The sequence below is a fragment of the Synchiropus splendidus genome, chromosome 1 (assembly GCF_027744825.2).
Source record: "Synchiropus splendidus isolate RoL2022-P1 chromosome 1, RoL_Sspl_1.0, whole genome shotgun sequence".
Lineage (NCBI taxonomy): Eukaryota > Metazoa > Chordata > Actinopteri > Syngnathiformes > Callionymidae > Synchiropus > Synchiropus splendidus.
In genome coordinates, this window is record NC_071334.1 from 71299937 (window position 1) to 71318378 (window position 18442).

At 62.0% G+C, this 18442-nt stretch overlaps 4 protein-coding genes across 9 annotated transcripts in view; all 4 read left to right on the forward strand.

Annotated features, from left to right (window-relative positions):
• ece2b (endothelin converting enzyme 2b) overlaps positions 1-4233 on the forward strand; it is a 5676-nt gene extending 1443 nt beyond the window's left edge. Inside the window, exons 5-19 of one of the 2 annotated variants that reach the window (XM_053880153.1) lie at positions 51-175; positions 239-385; positions 445-510; positions 565-753; positions 890-1032; positions 1099-1213; positions 1284-1394; positions 1459-1557; positions 1623-1700; positions 1793-1896; positions 2130-2240; positions 2305-2372; positions 2452-2642; positions 2702-2797; positions 3723-4233. In XM_053880153.1, coding sequence (XP_053736128.1) covers positions 51-175; positions 239-385; positions 445-510; positions 565-753; positions 890-1032; positions 1099-1213; positions 1284-1394; positions 1459-1557; positions 1623-1700; positions 1793-1896; positions 2130-2240; positions 2305-2372; positions 2452-2642; positions 2702-2797; positions 3723-3899 — 1820 coding nt within the window. In that variant the 3' untranslated portion in view covers positions 3900-4233. Of the gene's footprint in view, positions 1-50; positions 176-238; positions 386-444; positions 754-889; positions 1033-1098; positions 1214-1283; positions 1395-1458; positions 1558-1622; positions 1701-1792; positions 1897-2129; positions 2241-2304; positions 2373-2451; positions 2643-2701; positions 2798-3722 lie in introns of both variants that reach the window. The other variant, XM_053880146.1, reaches the window with a different exon arrangement.
• An 83-nt stretch (positions 4234-4316) lies between these two features.
• ano7 (anoctamin 7) lies at positions 4317-11046 on the forward strand. Of its 2 annotated transcripts, XM_053880094.1 has the most exons (23): positions 4317-4698; positions 4899-4992; positions 5541-5610; positions 5685-5809; positions 5889-5996; positions 6062-6198; positions 6374-6431; positions 6769-6879; positions 6944-7109; positions 7174-7264; positions 7343-7439; positions 7498-7641; positions 7705-7842; positions 7942-8040; positions 8113-8215; positions 8292-8403; positions 8470-8524; positions 8617-8714; positions 9085-9227; positions 9288-9493; positions 9561-9791; positions 10486-10605; positions 10671-11046. In XM_053880094.1, exons 1-23 carry the CDS (start codon positions 4526-4528, stop codon positions 10800-10802), a joined length of 2811 nt encoding a protein of 936 aa, XP_053736069.1. In that variant the 5' UTR covers positions 4317-4525; the 3' UTR covers positions 10803-11046. The 2 variants fall into 2 exon arrangements, with proteins under 2 accessions (XP_053736069.1, XP_053736060.1); XM_053880085.1 differs by having other exon boundaries at positions 7942-8215.
• Positions 11047-11506: 460 nt separating this feature from the next.
• Positions 11507-14632, forward strand: eif4h (eukaryotic translation initiation factor 4h). Of its 2 annotated transcripts, XM_053880689.1 has the most exons (7): positions 11507-11636; positions 12907-13103; positions 13181-13245; positions 13348-13426; positions 13592-13669; positions 13869-14024; positions 14081-14632. In XM_053880689.1, the coding sequence occupies exons 1-7, from the start codon at positions 11581-11583 to the stop codon at positions 14218-14220; spliced, it is 771 nt and encodes a 256-aa protein (XP_053736664.1). In that variant the 5' UTR covers positions 11507-11580; the 3' UTR covers positions 14221-14632. The 2 variants fall into 2 exon arrangements, with proteins under 2 accessions (XP_053736664.1, XP_053736672.1); XM_053880697.1 differs by lacking the exon at positions 13592-13669.
• A 153-nt stretch (positions 14633-14785) lies between these two features.
• rffl (ring finger and FYVE-like domain containing E3 ubiquitin protein ligase) lies at positions 14786-18409 on the forward strand. Of its 3 annotated transcripts, none has more exons than XM_053880644.1 (6): positions 14786-15893; positions 15984-16171; positions 16239-16436; positions 16503-16721; positions 16791-16995; positions 17528-18409. In XM_053880644.1, exons 2-6 carry the CDS (start codon positions 15986-15988, stop codon positions 17701-17703), a joined length of 984 nt encoding a protein of 327 aa, XP_053736619.1. In that variant the 5' UTR covers positions 14786-15893; positions 15984-15985; the 3' UTR covers positions 17704-18409. The 3 variants fall into 3 exon arrangements, with proteins under 3 accessions (XP_053736619.1, XP_053736628.1, XP_053736611.1); XM_053880653.1 differs by having other exon boundaries at positions 14786-15847; XM_053880636.1 differs by having other exon boundaries at positions 14786-15194.
• The last annotated feature ends 33 nt before the right edge of the window (positions 18410-18442 follow it).

An 18442-nucleotide genomic window follows, 5' to 3' on the forward strand; every position in this document is an offset into this window, starting at 1 on the left:
CTGGCGCCGGAGCGTCTCGGCCGCGTCCTCACCAGCCGCCTGCCTTGCAGAGAACGGGACCTTCAACGGCACCAGCGAGGCCGAGAAGAAGACCCGCTCCTACTACCTGTCCTGCCTCAACACGCAGAGGATCGAGGAGCTCGGCGCGCAGCCGCTCGTGGACCTCATCGCCAAGGTAACCCCCAGCCTGAGGGCTGCGGCCGGCCGCCGCGACCTTCCGCCCTGACGCCGTGTGCAGATAGGGGGCTGGAACCTGACCGGGCCCTGGGAGAAGGACAACTTCATGGAGGTGCTGAAGGTGGTGTCGGGGCCGTATCGAGCTCAGCCCTTCTTCACCGTGGGAGTCAGCGCCGACCCCAAGAACTCCAACAGCAACGTCATCCTGGTGAGCGGAGGCGCCCCCCGAAGCCCGGGCCCCCGGCTCATGCTGTCTCGCTCCCGCAGGTGGACCAGTCCGGGCTCTTCCTGCCGTCGCGGGACTATTACCTCAACAGGACGGCCAACCAGAAGGTGAGGCCCTGGCTGCCGGACGGCGTGGCTCTTGAGCATGTGCCTGACCCGCAGGTTCTCCTGGCCTACCTGGACTACATGGTGGAGCTGGGCATGCTGCTGGGCGGCGAGCGGACCTCCACTCGCCAGCAGATGCAGCAGATCCTGGACTTTGAGACGTCGCTGGCCAACATCACCGTCCCCCAGGACCAGCGCCGAGACGAAGAGAAGACCTACCACAAAGTCACCATCTCAGAGCTGCAGGTACTGAGCCGCCGTGGTAGTACTGCAGTACTGCTCTGCAGCGGCTCCTGCTTCTCACGTCGCCATGACGACGGTTGCCAGGAGCCGTTGCCTAGAGACCACAGGACATTACATAAGCTTGTGCCGGGCTCCTCAGCTGCTGGCGCCTGCCGTGGACTGGCAGGACTTCCTGTCCTCCTCGCTGTCGCCCCTGGAGCTCAACGACACGGAGCCGGTGGTGCTGTACGCCCGGGACTACCTGCAGCAGGTGTCGGAGCTGATCAACAGGACGGAGCGCAGGTGGGTGCTGCGGCCCGGGACGCAGGTGGCGCCGGCGCTGACGCCGTCTCCGCCTCCCGTCCGCAGCCTGCTGAACAACTACATGGTCTGGACACTGGTGCAGAAGAGCGTGGCCAGTCTGGACCAGCGCTTCGAGAACGCCCAGGACAAGCTGGTGGAGTCTCTGTACGGGACCAAGAAGGTAGAACCGAGAAGAGCAACCTTCTCTCCAGACACGCCGGCCGGCTCAGCGGCTGCACCCTGTCTTGCAGTCCTGCACGCCGCGCTGGCAGACCTGCATCGGCAACACCGACGACACGCTGGGCTTCGCTCTGGGCGCGCTCTTCGTCAAGGCCACCTTCGACAAGCGGAGCAAGGAGATCGTGAGTCTGGAGCCCTGGAAGCCTGCGGTGAGACGGCGCCCACCTGTCTCTCTCTCTCCGTCAGGCCCAGGAGATGATCGAGGAGATACGCGCGGCGTTTAAAGGAGCTCTGGACCGACTGAGCTGGATGGACCGGCAGACCAGGCAGGCGGCCAAGGACAAGGTGGCGGGAGGAGTGACGCGCGGGCGGGCGGACGGGCGGGTCACTGACGGTCTTCCTGTCTTCAGGCCGACGCCATCTACGACATGATCGGCTTCCCAGAGTTCATCCTGGATCCTAAAGAACTGGATGATGTTTATGATGGCGTGAGTGGACAGACAGACAGACAGACAGACAGGCGGGCGGGAGGAAGGGAGGGAGGGACAGACAGGCTGACGTTTGCCTCCTGTCTCGCCAGTACGAGGTGTCTGAGGAGAGCTTCTTCCAGAACATGCTCAACTTCTACAACTTCTCCTCCAGAGTGATGGCGGACCAGCTGAGGAAGAGCCCCAACAAAGACCAGTGAGAGCAGCACACACACACGCACACACACTCCCTCCCTCCTTGTGGGGACCAGCCCCCTAAACACATGGCTCACCACAACCAGGACTCGGAACCAGACTGAGACCCAGTTAGTTTGATATTTTCATCCTGAAAGGAGGTGTTTTCCCCAAAATCTCTCTCACCCACACACACACACCCCTTACCCACCCCCCTCCCCTCCTCCCTCTCTCTCGCCGTGTGCTGGGGAGCAGGTGGAGCATGACGCCGCCGGCGGTCAACGCCTACTACATGCCCACCAAGAACGGCATCGTGTTCCCGGCTGGGATCCTCCAGGCTCCTTTCTACGCTCACGACCATCCCAAGTGAGTCTCAGTGCTCCGCCGGCTGCTCCGTCCTGCCGCCTCAGCCCACCGCCTTTCTTCGCAGGGCTCTGAACTTTGGCGGCATCGGCGTGGTGATGGGTCACGAGCTGACTCACGCCTTCGACGACCAAGGTGAGACACTCGCACGCACGCTCACGTGAGCCGGGCCAGGACCAGGGGGGCTCTGACCCCGGGGACCTGCTCTGTCCAGGTCGAGAGTACGACAAGGAGGGCAACCTGCGGCCGTGGTGGCACAACGCGTCGGTGGACGCCTTTCGCCAGAGGACCCAGTGCATGACGGAGCAGTACGGCCGCTACCGTGTCAACGGCGAGCAGGTCAACGGCAAGCAGACTCTGGGGGAGAACATCGCCGACAACGGGGGGCTCAAGGCCGCGTACCACGTGAGTCGGGATGGCAGCCAGAGCTGGGACGCCGCTGACACTCTCCTCGCTGTCTGCAGGCCTACCAGTCCTGGGTCCAGAAGAACGGCGAGGAGAAGAGGCTCCCTGCTGTCAACCTCACCAACAACCAGCTGTTTTTTGTGGGGTTCGCTCAGGTGAGTCAGACACACACGCACACACGCACACAGGCTTGTCTGTCCGTCCTTGTGGGGACCTCTCCTGGCCATCGCCCTCCTCCTCCCTCCATGACCAGACTGGAACCCAGTTAGTCTTCATCCTCAAATTGAGGCTTAACCTTGTAGGGACCAGCCAAATGTCCCCACAATGTCCTCACAAGGATAGTGTTTTGTCAAGAATTAGTCCCCACAAAGTAGGATAACCAAGCCCTCTCTCTCGCCCACACCCCCTCTCTCTCTCTCCCCCCCCTCTCTCTCTCTCTCTCCCTCCCTCTCTCTCTCTCTCTCCCCCCCTCTCCCTCTCTCTCTCTCCCCCCCTCCCCCCCTCTCTCTCCCCCTCTCTCTCTCTCCCTCTCTCACCCCCCCTCCCTCCCTCCCTCTCTCACCCTCCCTCTCCCTCTCTCCCTCTCTCTCTCCCTCTCTCTCTCTCTCTCCCTCTCTCTCTCCCTCTCCCTCTCTCTCTCTCTCTCTCTCTCCCTCCCTCTCTCTCTCTCTCTCCCCCCCTCTCCCTCTCTCTCTCTCCCCCCCTCCCCCCCTCTCTCTCCCCCTCTCTCTCTCTCCCTCTCTCACCCCCCCTCCCTCCCTCCCTCTCTCACCCTCCCTCTCCCTCTCTCCCTCTCTCTCTCTCTCACCCCCCTCTCTCCCTCTCTCTCTCTCACCCACACCCCCTCCACTCTCTCTCTCACCCCCCTCTCTCACCCCCACTCTCTCTCCTTTCTCTCACCCACACCCCCCCTCTCTCACCCTCACACACCCCCACCCCCCCTCTCTCTCTCACCCTCACCCCCCCTCTCTCTCACTCTCTCACCCTCACCCACCCCCACCCCCCACCCCCCTCTCTCTCCTCTCGCTCACCCTCCCTCCACTGACTTCTCTGTTTCTCCCTACTGTTGGATGGTGTCAGGTGTGGTGTTCGGTCCGGACTCCTGAAAGTGCTCACGAAGGCCTGGTGACTGACCCGCACAGTCCGCCCCGCTACCGGGTCATCGGCACGCTCACCAACTCCCCGGACTTCAGCCGCCACTTCCACTGCCCTGCAGGCTCACCCATGAACACTGGGAGGCGCTGCGAGGTCTGGTAGAGGCGTGCTAACACCGATGACTGGCTGTTAGCATGTTAGCGTCACCAGCTTGAGGATCAGGGAGCCGGACGTCCCATGACGGGCTGATGAAGATGACGAGGAGGAAGATGCTGCTGAATAGATGCTGTTGTTTTTTTATTATTACTATTGTCAATGTGTCGCTTTTGTGTGCGTGCGAGTCATGGGATGGAAGCGCTCTCTCTCTCTCTCTGTAATGCCTTAGTTCATGACATCACTGTGATGACCTCATAGCGGCCTGTTGCATCATCATGTACCGTGGGTTTCTGTGTCTAGTAGACTGTTAGCTTTGTGAGCTAAGCTAACCCAACCACCATCACCGGCTTGTCTCTTTTGTTGCTGGGGGGGCGGGGCGGGGTGGGGTGGGGGAGGGGGTCTGCTGAAGAGATAAACCAGGAAAACCCTTCTGCAGCCAGGTCCAGGTCCAGGTCCAGGTCCAGGTCGGACCGCCGAGAGAGCTCACTACTGCTTCAGAGTCCAGCAGCCAAAGGAAGCTGAAGCTAGCAGAGACACTGACCGCCGCCCCCGACTGGCTCTCAAGGGTGACACAGCAGAGGGCGCTGTCGAGTGCGAGTGCACGATAAAGTTGACATGAACATCCTTTAGAGATGTGTCAGGTGACTGTGGGCCAGACTGACGGGGCGACGGGAGGAGGAAGTGAGGGGAGGAGTCGAGGGCAGGACAGCCTGAGCTGGAGCCCTCACACTGGCACATGCAGGGGCCAGATCCACCTGGACTCGCGCCTGGACTCGCACCCGGACTCGCAGCTCGGAGCGCTCAGGTGAGCCACCTGCCGGATCACACACCGGGACGTTTGGGAAGGACATTATAATACACAAACACACACACTCCCAGGTGCGAGTCACCAGGTGAGGCAGCATTCTAATGCTCTCAAACACTAACACGCAAGATCAACAGGAACATTCAGATCAAAGATCCTGTTTGTGCCTCACACACGCGCACTGACTGGCTGGTCCGCAGGAACATGAGCAGAGTCGTGGAATCGGAGGACGACAACTCCCAACTCATTGGGCAGGACAAGAAGCTGGACCTCAGCTATGGCAGCATCACCATGGTAACCGCGCGCACACACACACACACACACACACACACACGCACGCACTCTGACTGCTCATCTGTTGCCGGGTTACACTTCAGTCCTGACTCTCTTGACCTCAAAAGTCCACCTCATGGTCTGTCCGTCTCAGCGACCTTTGACCTTCCCAACACTCTGATATGACTTGTGCGATCCTTGTGGCGCCCCGCTCCCCCTCCCCCGCCTGAACCCAGCTGGTGATGTCATCGCTCAGCGAGCCCGGTCCGGACGGGTCCCGGCGGCAGCTAGCGTGCTAGCGCGGCAGTTGAAACCCCCCCAGGTCGGCTCAGCTCAGCTCTTTAATCCGCCTGTGTTTGTCTTCTCAGCACGTTTGTTGGTTCTCCTTATTTTCCTCGTCTGCCCGGGAACCTGTTCCAGCCTCTCCACATTTGAATCGGCTGCCTGAGACCAGCTGGGCAGGAAACAGGAAGTCTGCTCTTCCTGTGTTGTCGGCGCCACAATGGGCCGGTTCCGAGCCGCCCCGGGCCCGGAGCCACGTGGTTGACCTTCCTCTGGTTGTCTCCTAGGACGCGGCGGCGGCGGCGGCGGAGCAGCCCGGGGACGGAAACACCTTCAGCGACGGGACGACTCGAGTGGGTGAGTCCGACTCTGACGGCCGTCACGGTCGCCATGGCGTCCCCCGCAGCAGCAGACCCCTTCTCCTCTGTCAGACTTCGTTCTGGTGTGGGAGGAGCCTCTGGACTCGGACAAAGAAGAGGGCGACAACCCTGTCCACAAAAAGTGGCGGGAAACCTTCCTGACCAAACTGCGGCGGTCGGGACTGTTGGACGAGCAGGTGAGTGTGCGGAGCACCTGGGGCGCCGCAGAGCACCTGGGGCGCCGCGGCGCACCGTCTCACGCTGTTCTGCGTCCAGAGGGAGCTGATCCAGTCCAAGAACCGCATCCGCTTCATGCTCCTCAGCGCCCCCTGGGAGGTGCTCTGCTACTACGCGGAGGAGATCAGCCTGAGGGTGCCGCTGCAGGTGGAGGTGGTCGGAGCTGCTGGCTCTGGGAGACGGCGCCTCACGCTCCGCCTCGTGTCCCGCAGGTGGTCAACAGCTGCAACGTCAACTGGTCGGCCAAGATGCTCCAGAGCCTGTCGCTGCCCAACCTGTTCCAGCAGGACGTCCCCAACCCGCCGCCCGACTTCTACACCTGCCAGTTCAGGAGCAACAAGCTGGAGCGGTAAGGCGGAGCTCGGGGGGCGCCGGGGACCCCTCCAACAGCTGACGCAAACACTTGAGCGTCTGGGGGCGGGGCTAACATTTGACACACAAGTGAGCGTCCGTCAGGGGTGGAGAGGCGCTAGCATCATTCCGACCGCAGAGGGACGGCGGCGTCACCCGGCTGTGTGTTGCAGGTTCCTCGGCGGCGAAGACAAGGACACTTTCTTCAAGACGACGCAGAGGCACCAGGTGGTGAGTCACTGGCTCAGGCTTTGTGTGTCAGAGAGAGATGCGCTCGCTCATGTGGCTGTTTGGAAAGTGGGTGGAGTCACATCCGTCTGCTGTCAAAACATCCTGAACTCTTCCTGCGCCTCTTTGCACTCCCTCACACACACACACACACACACACGCACGCCTGCCTCTCTGTCCTTGTGGGGACCCCTCCTGGCCACCACCCTTCCCCCAGCCTCTCCCCCTGAGCACGCCTGGACCAGGACCCTGGACCGGGCCGGAACCCAGTCGTCCTCAGGCGAGGTCCCCACCAGGAGCTGTTGGCCCGCACACACACGCTCACCGTGTTTGGGCCCAGGTCTACGAGATCCTGGCTCGGACGCCCTACGGCTCGGTGAAGCGAGGGGAGGTCGGAATCGACCGGCTCCTGAACGAGAAGGTCTTCAGCGCTGCCTACCCGCTGCACGAGGTGAGTCCTCCTGACTGTGACCTTCTGACCCCGAGGTGACCCCGGCAAACCCGACCCCCCGCAGGGACCTTTCGAGCGGCCCGATCCCCCGGTTCCCCCGGAGTCTCTGCGGCTGCGGCAGGTCCTCTACAGCTACTGGGCCCAGTGGTCCTGCTGGACTCGGTACCAGCCTCTGGACCACATCCGCGAGTACTTTGGGGAGAAGATTGCGCTGTACTTCGCCTGGCTGGGTAACTGTGGCGCCCCCTCGCCAGGGGAGTGGCGCCGCAGGCTCAGCGCTGCGTCTGCCTGCAGGTTTCTACACCGGGTGGCTGCTGCCGGCGTCTGTGGTCGGGACTGTGGTCTTCATCGTGGGCTTCTGGCTGGTGGCCACCGACATCCCAGCGTGAGGAGCCGCGCCGCCATGACGTCACTCTCTGCCGAGGCGGCGGCGGCGGCGTCTGACCTGTGTCTTGTGATGCAGGAAGGAAGTGTGTGAGAGCGGAGGGGAGTTTGTCATGTGCCCTCTCTGCAACATCTGCTCGGCCTGGAACTACTCCAGCATCTGCGTCACCTTCAAGGTAGGTGTCTGCCGCCGGCCCCGCCCCTCGGCGCCGCTGACCCGTCCGCCTGCCGCAGGCGGGGCTGCTGTTTGACAACGGGGGGACGGTCTTCTTCAGCGTCTTCATGTCCCTGTGGGCCGTCACCTTCCTGGAGTACTGGAAGAGGACCTGCTGCACCCTGGCTCACCGCTGGGACTGCTCCGAGTTCGAGGAGAGCGAGGTGGACGGCCGGCCCGTCTCGCGCTCCCGTCTCCCTCTCACGCCTGACCTGTGACCCCGGCAGGAGCGGCCGCGCCCGGAGTTCGCAGCCATGGCCCCCATGACGGTGAGGAACCCGGTGACCGGAGCGGAGGAGCCCTACTTCCCTGAGAAGACCCGCCTCAACCGGACCCTGACGGGCTGCATGGTGATCGTGCTCATGGTGAGTCCTGCCGTCCTAGGTTCTGAGCCCTCGCTTCTGACGGGCCTGCTCTGACCCGTCGGCTCCGACCCGTCGGCTCTGACCTGCTGCTCTGCCCAGGTGGTGGTGGTCCTGATGTTCCTCATCGCCGTCATCCTGTACCGGACCATCCTCGGCATCGTCATCTACAAGTCGCGCAATGCCTTCGTCAGCGTCTCGGTGAGTTTCCCGCTCGCGGCTGAGCTCACGGCTCCACACGCTCTCCCTGTCTGTCTGTGTGTGTGTGTGCAGGCCAGCAGGATCGCCAGCATCTCGGGGTCGGTCCTGAACCTGCTGGTCATCCTGATGCTGTCCAGGGTTTACGTCTCCCTCGCTCACATCCTGACGCGCTGGGGTGAGGCGCCGCCGGCCGCCACGCGGGCCGCGGGGTTGGCGTCCGCGCGTGTTGACCTGTGCGTTGGTCCCCACAGAGATGCATCGCACTCAAACCAAATACGAAGACATGTTCATCCTCAAAGTCTTCATCTTCCAGTTCATCAACTTCTACTCGTCTCCCATCTACGTGGCGTTTTTCAAAGGACGGTGAGCGTGAGGCTGGCAGCGCCCCCTGCAGGCGGCTGGCGCCACTGAACCCTCTCTTCTGCGCAGCTTTGTTGGCTACCCAGGCCACTACAACACGCTGTTCGGCGTGCGCAACGAGGAGGTGAGGCCAGGACCTGGCAGGCCAGGGTGCGGGCCCGGGGTTGGTCATCGCGCGCCTGTGTGTGTGTGTGTGTGTGTGTGTGTGTGTGTCAGTGCGGCGCAGGTGGGTGTCTCATCCAGCTTGCTCAAGAGCTCCTCGTCATCATGGTGGGAAAACAGCTGATCAACAATGTCCAGGAGTTCGTTGTTCCGTAAGTGCTCACACGCACATGCACACTCTCTCTGTCCTTGTGAGGACCTCTCCTGGCCATCGCCTCTCCCCTTGAACCTAACCCTCCAAAACACCTCACGCTCACCTGATGAGGTTTGGGCCTGTGGGGACCAGCAAAAGTGCCGGAAGAAAAGACGTGGGAGCCCCACAAGGAGGGGTTTTCCCCCAAATGGGACCTCATTCGAGGACCTCTCCTGGCCCATCCGAAACACATGGACCAAACTGCGACCCACTTCTATTGACCTAGTTGCTCTGAAGTCTTCACCTGAGGCTGAACCTTCAAGACAAGCTCCCCACTAGGAGGGTGTTTTGTCGCGCGTTGGCTAAACTCAGGCCCCCACCCGTGCCAGGAAGCTGAAGGCGTGGTGGCAGAGACAGAAGCTGCGGCAGAAGTCGGCGGACGGCGAGGCTCCGGCGGAGCTGGGCCGGCCGTGGGAGTCGGACTACGAGCTGCTGGTGTGCGACGGGCTGCTGAGCGAGTACCTGGAGATGGGTGAGTGTTCCCTGCGCGGGGCTGGCGGCGGGCGCCACTCACGGGCGTGTGTCTGCGCAGTCATCCAGTTCGGCTTCATCACCATCTTCGTGGCGGCGTGCCCGCTAGCGCCGCTCTTCGCCCTCATCAACAACTGGGTGGAGATCCGACTGGACGCCCAGAAGTTTGTGGCGGAGTACCGGCGGCCCGTGGTGGAGCGAGCCCAGGACATCGGCATCTGGTTCCCCATCCTGCAGTTCATCACGCACGTGGCCGTCCTCAGCAACGTGAGAGCGCCGCCTCCGGAGCCCAGCGCCGGAGACGCCGCCGCTCACCTGCCCGGCTTCTCCGCAGGCCTTTCTCATCGCCTTCACCTCCTCCTTCCTGCCGCGGCTCTACTACCGCTACACCCGCGACGCCAACCTCAGCGGCTACATCAACTTCACCCTGGCCACCTCGCCGGCCAGCCAGAACCCGGACCACGAGACCTGCAGGTACCGGGCTCTCCGAGACCAGCACGGTCACTACCTGCCCGAGTACTTCCAGCTGCTGGCCATCCGACTGTCCTTCGTCATCATCTTCGAGGTGAGGTGCCGCTCCCGCCGCTGCTTTGGCCAGTGGGTGTCAGCAGCCGGGTCCCGGCTGGCTTGGCGCGCTCGCCACCTGGCGGCTTCTGCTCTGAGCCGAGACACAGCCGAGCGGGGGAGGTCCGGCTTCCCAGGGACACGCCCAACTCTCAAGTGAGCGGTCCAGCTGGCCAGAGTGGAGCAGAGGAGGAAAACAAGCTTTGCGTTTCTAAACGGCGATCGTGGCCAAACGGTGGGCGGCGGCAGACACATCTCCAGTTTTGGAGTCACACGCTCGTAAAATGTGCTCGGGATTACTGTCACACTTTCAGAGTTTGCTTTCGCGGCACGTTGCTCCACTGACACTGCATGAGGAAAGGTCATGGCCCGACTCCGGGGCCCCAGCTCCGACGTAGCCGCCGGCCTCCACTGACAGCACGTGCATTCACCGGCTCTTTATTCATAAACAGCGGCGTCCAGTCCCCAACTTGAGGCTTAACCTCGTGGCAAAAGGTTGCCTCAAGGTTTTTGTTTGTTTTTTTGACAAGAACTGGTCCCCACAAGTGTCGCTGACGGATCAGGTTCCTGCAGAATAGTGGTGGAAGGAGCTGTCCACAGGGATCCCTGTTTGTGCGCCGGAACCGGTTCGACATTCGAGTCTGGTTCTTGTTTTGTCTCCGGCGCCACATTTAGCAGCTGCCGCTTCTCCGCAGCACGTGGTCTTCTTCATCGGCAACCTGATCGACATGATGGTTCCGGACGTTCCTGAGGAAGTGGAGATGAAGATCAAGCGGGAGCACTACATGGCCAAGCAGGCGCTGGCCGAGAACCAGGTGAGAGCCTCGTGGCGGCGTGCGGAGCAGATGACCGACCTTGACCTGCTGCTGCCCTCCTGCAGTCTCTGGGGGAGCTGTGGCCCCGCGAGGACAAGGTCCAGGCGGGAGATCTGAGACAGCGGCGGCCCAAATCCTCCGCCACGGACAGCGTGTCACCGGACCTGGGCAACATTGCGGAGGAGGCGGAGCCCTGAGGACACCCCAGGTCTTTTACTTGTGCTGCGGCATCACTCGTCACCAGGAGGGGGCGCTGGACCGCGGCAAGATTCAGGGATGACTTTAGTTTCAAATGATGTCCAGCAGCTGCCGGTCATCACGGAGCCCAGGCCTCAAGTCGGGTTCCGGACCTCAGCTGTGGTTCTGTGTTGGGGCTGCGGCCACGACGCCTCCGTGTTTCTTCACAGCTCTATTTCCTGTTTATTTAAATAAAATCCTCAAGAATCCAAACCTGCTTTGCCCGCGTGTGGGGGGGTGGGGGTGGGGGGGCGGACGTCACGTGACTCGGGAACAACAAGCCAACAAATCTTAGCGCCTCCTGCAGGTGGCGTTCGGCCCCACTGAAGTAGCGTCGCTCCTCGCCGCAAGGAGGCGCTGTTTCGTCCTGAAGTTTTGTTTCCACCGTGGGGTGCTACACAAACGTCAACGTTTCGGTGAAAAGTTGGGGGGGGGGAGTTCAGCGGCGCCGCCATGCGTTCAGAAACCAAGGTCAAGTGCCATGAAGTCAGACCTCAAAGCCTCAAGGTTTTCCCACACGGCAGAATACTCGCATGAATCCATGGCCGAGTCGTCGCGGAGCTCTGCTCGCTCTCGACTCCACACTGAGCGGCTCCTCCGCTCGGCTCGACTCTGCACCGGCTCTACTGCCGCCACTTTCGGAGCGGTCGGCTCAGGCGCCGCGGGCAGCTAAACTCGGGCCGCGGGTGACGTGGGTCCTCCTCCTCCTCCGCCTCCTCCTCCTCCACAGCAGCAGTGATGGCGGACTACGACGGCTACGAAGAGCGGAGCTACTGCAGCTTCGGCAGCAGAGGGTGAGTCCCCGCCGTCCGCTGCGCTCGTCCGAGCGTCCCCGGAGACCCTCGCTACACTTAGCGGAGCAAAAGAAGGCGTGAGGTGCGCGGCCCGGGCGGGCAGCCTCGCGGAGAGGCCGCCTGTCTGTGGCCGCAGCTGGGGCGCGGGGGCAGGCGCGCGTCTCAGGAAACACCGCGGCCCTGATGCTAACATGCTAACAGATAGCGCGGGGCGGATCGCGCTCGAGCCGCGGAGCGGAGCGGAGCACCAGGCTCGCAGAGGAGCGACGGGCCACCGGCCAGGTGACGGTGGAGGTGGGCCTCCGCGGCCCGGCGCTCGGCTCATGCAGCTGCAAGCGGCCGCGTAGCTGCAGGAGCCCGCATGGCGGCATCGTGTGTCCGCTGCAGCAGGACGAGAAGTGATCGATCGCTGGTCGCCTCAGTGGTCCCAACAGAGGGATGTGGCAGGTCAAGTCGATGCGATCTTCGACTGGCCGCAGGATCAGCGATGAGCCGAGATCGGTTGCGTGGGTTCAGGAGAAACACACACCCAGACCAGTCGGTCTTCTCTCTCGGTTCTCCGTTGGACGCTTCGCTGCAGATGTGACCCTGGCTGGCTGGGACTAGCGCTGCACTGAGGGTGAACAGTGTCCCCCCCAACATTGGAGGTCCTGCGGTGAGAAGCTGATGGACCCGGTGCTGACTGTCCTGCTGCTGGGCTCCTGACCTGCGTGGTCAGCCCTCGAGACCTGTGTCCCTCAGTGTTGTCTGACTCAGCTCCAGAGTCAGTGCGAGCAGGTCGCGGCTCACCGGCTGGATGGGGAGGCTTGGGTCACGCAGGTGGAGTCCGCCTCCGTAATTCATCCATGAGGTGTGGTGCAGTGTGTGTTTGGAGCTCTGCTGCCACCGGATCACGTGGCCGTCTGAGCTCCTCGCGGAAGTGAAATCATCCTCACCGTGGCACCTGAACCACGGGCCTGGTGACGGAGCCAGGGATGCAGCCCTCCACATTTCTGCGTTTGAGAGCCAAAAACAATTTTTGAGCTGCAGTGTTTACATGCTGCCCTTCTGGAAATCCATTCCACATTTTTCTGCTGCTGGCGGGCAACAAACTTTGGTCACGACGTTGAAGCTCAGACAGTGATGTTCTCATGGGTATTGGAACCCAGTACTGGAGCAGATCACCTTCTCAGAAAGGACCTCGCCAGCGGTCCGGGAGCTTTACTCCAGTCCAGTATCCAGACCCAACCCTCAAGCCGTAGCTATAAGATGCGCACCTCTTTGCGCTCAGGTCCCGCGGTGGTCCTGGACCCGGTGGACCCGGAGCACCAAAGAAGCAGAAGGAGTTGCCGACAGAGCCGCCGTTCACAGCCTTCGTGGGGAACCTGCCCTTCCAGACGGTGCAGGGCGACATCGACATGATCTTCAAGGAGCTGAACATCCGCAGCATCCGACTGGTGCGGGACAAGGAAACAGACAAGTTCAAAGGTCAGCGGGGGTGGTGGTGGCGGCGCGGCTTGTTGGTGTGGTTGCTGTCCAGAGCCTCACCTCTGCTTGTGCTTCAGGCTTCTGCTACGTGGAGTTCGAGGACTTGGAGTCTCTGAAAGAAGCTCTGTGCTACGACGGTGCGGTGAGTAGTCGCTCGTGGGACCCTGATTCACAACTAGGTTTCCAGGGTTTCATGTGCTTGGGCATGTGACCTGTGCTGACCTGTGCGCTCTGACCCCTGCAGTTGCTGGCCGAGCGACCGTTGAGGGTGGACATCGCCGAAGGACGGAAAGACAGAGGGTTCAGGAAAGACGACAACAGAGGTGCGTGCGCGCGGCCGGGGACGTGGGCTCGCGTTGGTGCCGAGCAGCGGCGCCTGTGTGTCAGGTGTCTGACGTGACACTCCATCTGCCGCCTCATCCTCACCCCCTCGATCCTCCCCTCCCAGTGAGGCCCCTGCTGTTGTTAAACTGGCCTGTCATCTGCAGGACGCGGACCACCACGAGGACCTCCCCGAGGAGGAGGAGGTGACTTCCGCGAGGACGGCTTTGAGCACCAGGGAGGAGGTGGGCCAATCACAGCGCAGCTGATACCAGCTGTTAGGCACTTCTCCCGTCCTGTTTGCTCTTGCAGGTGGCGCTAGAGGTGCTATAGTTGGATCCCCCACCCCCCCCATCCTCCAACCCCCATCACCAGTCATGCGTGTCACCGTGACCGTCTTGCGAGGGAAGCACTGGCCGCTTTGACCCTGTGGTCTTCTTGCAGGCTATAGAGACGATGACTACATGGGGGGTCGGAATCGAGGCGGACCCGGGCGCCCTGGCGACCGCAGGGGCGGCGGCGGCGGCGGCGGCGGGATGGGCCGTTTCCGGGACGGCCCACCTCGCGGAGGATCGTCGGACTTCAGAGAACCGTCGGAAGGTGAGCCCAGCCTGGCGGCGTGGCTGACGGGGTCTGACGGTGTGGTGTCCCCACAGAGGAGCGAGCGCAGCGGCCCCGCCTGCAGCTGAAGCCGCGCACCGTGGCCGAGCCGCTCAACCAGGTGGCCAACCCCAACTCGGCCATCTTCGGCGGCGCCAAGCCGCGGGAGGAAGTCATCACCCGGGAGAAACAGTAGAGACTGAGGGCCTCCTGGCCCAGAAGAGGGGGAGGAGGGGGGCGGGGACAGAACTTTGAGCAGAAAAGCCAGCAGGACGATGGGGGCGCTCCCGTCCCACCACTGCGACAGACTCGCCCTCCTTCTTCAAGAATATTTATTCTTAGATGGAATAAAAGCATCACCATAACTCGTCATAGACCTGTAACACAGCTGCATGTCCACCTGTGCCCCTCCCACCTCTGCTTACTGTGACGTCATATCTGCCCCGCCCCCTCACCCACAGGTCTCCCTCCACCACACCCCAGTGCAAATGTACATTTTGTATTTTGTAGTATGAGATGAAGCCCCGCCCCCGATCGGTTGGAGTTTGTTTTTGTTTTCCTTCATGTTTGTTGCCATGGTGACTCAGCTTGGGGGGGGGGGGGTCTGCTACAATTCTCATCCCAGCTGAGGTCGGCAGAAACATTTTTCTAAGTAAAAGAACGACCACTTTGATTTCCCAAGATGCCGTGCTGTTTTTGGCCGTCGTCTCTCAGTTGCTCATGTGACTTCACTACAAACCGAAGATGCGAATGAGATGAGGGTCGGGGAGGCCATGATGATGATGATGATGATGCGCGGCTGGTGGTCTGGTGGTGGCAGGACCCAGCTGGTCCACGTCCTCCCGGTTCTCCACATCAAGCTGCCATTTTTAACTGTTCTGTTTCTGGCAATAACGACCCGTGTCCAGTCCAGGTTCCGGTTCTTCTGCTGTCTCCACAATAAAGGTTCTGTTGGTTCTCCTGCGTCCCACTCCAGTCTTTCCAGCGCGTGCGTGGCTCGCTTCCGGGACCGAGGCCGCGTTTTGGACTGGCTCCTGACCTCACGCCGCCGAGGGTTCGGCCCAGGGCAGGAGCGCGGGCCCGGAACTTCCCTGGCGCAGATGACGTCACGCGGCGAACGCGACACCTGGCGGCTAACGCGTTAGCAGCGACGGCGCCGTCACCAAACAGGTGAGTCGGACCGCCGCCTTCCGGACCGTTTCCACTCTCGCGCGACCTCTCGCTCCTGTTTCGTGGTCGGCCTGGACTCGGTTGGGTTCGGAGAGTTGGTGTTGGGACTTTATTGAAACTTGGTGGGGGCTAGCATGTAGCCTGCTAGCAGCAGCGGAACTTCCCCGGCCGGACACTTCCTCAAGTGTGGCCCCGAACTGGCCCTCGTCCGCGCGCTGGAGGGACCCCGGCGCCCGCTGCTGCTGCTGTCGGCCGGGTGGAACGTCGAAACGCTTCGGCCGTCCGCTTCCCAAGTCCCGGCGTGGTGCGCCTCTGCTTCCGCGTCGTGTTGCTCTCAGCCCCAGCGCTCGAGTGGGAAGTGGAGCCGCGACGTTGACGTTGTCCAGCGACGGACACCAAGTCGGAGTAACTTCGAGCGCAAGTTTGGAGCGTCGTAAAGCCAGACGTTCCGAGGCAACAGTGGGCTTCCACGTCGCGTGTCGGGGCGCATTTGGAGGGTCAGCCGTCTCTCAACCGAATGTCAAATACGCTGACGGTGACAGACGAGCGCGTATGACGTCATGACCCGCGCCCCGCTCCGGAGTACCCGGAGGGCGAACTTGGAAGCGGGGTGCTGATCTGCTGCGACCTCTCAACTCCAGCGCTCAACTCCGGTGCGTCCGGGGGTGACGCTTCGGCTCGCTCGCGCTCCGCCAGCAGGTGGCGCTGACGTCCGTGGAAACTTGAGCCGCTCCGTGGCAGGGACTTGCGCCCCCCAATTGTTTTTACTGACCCCGCGCTGTCTTGCAGGTATGTGGGCGTCCTGCTGTAACTGGATGTGCATGGACTCCGACTCAGACGCCGCCGTGAACGAGTCCGCCGGTGTCCAGCAGAGCCGGCGCTCCTACACCAACTCCGCCTTCGGCGGCCAGCCGCCTCACCCCCCCGACCTCAGCTGCACGTCCTGCGGGGGGCGCTTCGACGCGCCCTCCTGGAAGGTAGGAAGGGCGCGCGCGCCGGCCCTGTCCTGGGTCGCAAGTCCTGATGCCGGGCGCTCTCCTGCAGCACGTGTGCACCGACTGCGGGAAGAACTTCTGCGGCCGATGCTCCGCCCAGCTGGAGTCCCGCCCCCGCCTCTGCCACACCTGTCAGCGTTTCTATGGCAACCTGCTGCAGCGGGCAGAGCTGATGAAGCTGAAGGTGAAGGAGCTGCGCGACTACCTGCACCTGCACCAGGTGTCCACGCACCTGTGCCGAGAGAAGGTGCCCCTCCCACTTCCTGGAGCCGTGACCTCCGACCCAGGCAGCTGACCTCATTGTGCCCCGCAGGAGGAGCTGGTGGAGCTGGTCCTCAGCCAGCGCTCGTCTCCGTCCTCAGGCTCCTCCCCGGAGACGCCGTCGTCCGACCCCCCCTCCGTGACCTCCGACGGTCTGGACACGTCCTCCACCACCCTTGACCCGGAACCTGTCCTGCCCGAAACTTTGGCGACGCCCCAAGAGGAGTCGGCGGGGGGGCGAGGAGGAGGAGGAGGCACTGAGGAGGAGCAGGTGCCCCCACCCCACCCCGCCCCCCGGTCAGTCCTCCTGCTTGACTTAGGCCTGTCTGTCTGTCTGCAGGTGTCGGACTCGGAGGAGCCCCCGGCGGCGGGCCGCAGGGCGTCTCTGTCGGACCTGAGCTGCGCCAGCGACATCGAGGATCTGAGCGTCCGGCAGCTGAAGGAAATTCTGGCCCGGAACTTTGTCAACTACAAAGGGTGCTGCGAGAAATGGGAGCTGATGGAGCGAGTCAGCCGCCTGTACCAGGACCAGCTGGACCTGCGAGGTGAGTTCAGGTCCCAGACCACCTGCCGCGGACTGATGACGTCACATCCGCCACACGCCGTCTCTGTTTCTTTAGTGTTTCAATGAGCCAGAGGGAAGTGAAATAAAGGATGTCGAGGCCATTTCTACCACATGCGCAGCATTTATTCCCACTAAACAGCATGTTTGTCACTGAATCGTCCGTTCTCCTCCTCAGTCTGTGGAACCAGGCGTCGTGACTGGCTGACACCTGCGGAGCTTTGTTTCTCTTTGATGTCGCACCAGAAATCACAACAGTCTCCACAGCAGATAATGATGTCCATCTGAAGGTAGTTCAGTCGTAAAAACAAAGCTCCGCAGGTGTCAGCCAGTCACGACGCCTTGTTCTACAGACTGAGGAGGAGAATGGACGATTCCGTGACAAACACGGTGTTTAGTGGGAATAAATGCTGCGCATGTGGTAGAAATCGCCATGACATCCTTTATTTCACTTCCCTCTGGCTCATTGAAACGTTAAAGAGAGAGACGGAGTGAGCAGCCTTCTGTGCCTGCAGGGGGCAGTGGTGAGCCTGAGGAGAACCTGTGCAGGATCTGCATGGACTCGCCCATCGACTGCGTCCTTCTGGAGTGTGGTCACATGATCACCTGCACCAAGTGCGGCAAACGGATGAGCGAGTGTCCCATCTGCCGACAGTACGTGATCCGCGCCGTCCACGTCTTCCGGTCCTGAGCCTGGTTCCGGGCCGGAGCGCAGGTACGCCCCCCCAGCCGCCTGCGGAGGGGGCCACGCCCGGGACCTGAACCTGTGTCACGTGACCCGAGGCAAGCGCCCGCCGGGCCTTTGGTCTCCAGGCGGACAAATGATTCCTGTTCTGAAGTGGCACCAATCAACAAGCCGAACTGGCAACAAGCAAAAGCCGCCTGCGAATCTCACCGCTCAGCTAACCCTCGATTGTTAGCGGCGACGCTTGTCCTGAGGTGCCGGGACGCCGCGCTCGCGCCCGCCATTTCTCAGATGACGTGTGACGGTTTGAACTCTTGCATTGTCGTCGGCCTCCTGCTGTGGAGCCGCGAGCGCCGCCGGTGAAGCGCTGAAGGAAGACGGCCTCCCGACGGACTGGATGTTTTTCGGTGTGACTTGTTTTGTAATAAAATGAATTTGTGTGAATTTCTCTGAGAGCGCGGCGCCACCGTGAGGACCAGGCTTCTTTCTGTTCCCATGACGACCCGCGCCAAGGTGGCGGGGCACCACCCACCTGACCCAGACATGTCGTAGGTCAGAAGCCAGGTCTGGACCGAGCCTGGTTCTGAAGAGGTCGGATCCAGTGGGAGGACTCGGGACTCCTGTCGCCCTCCTGTGAACCCCTGCTGTTTTTCAGGGCGGCTGGTGTGGTGTGACCAGGTGGCGTCACGCGTCCCACAGATGGCAGCCTGGTCTCAGACCTGCACGCCATCCTTTGACCTTTCAG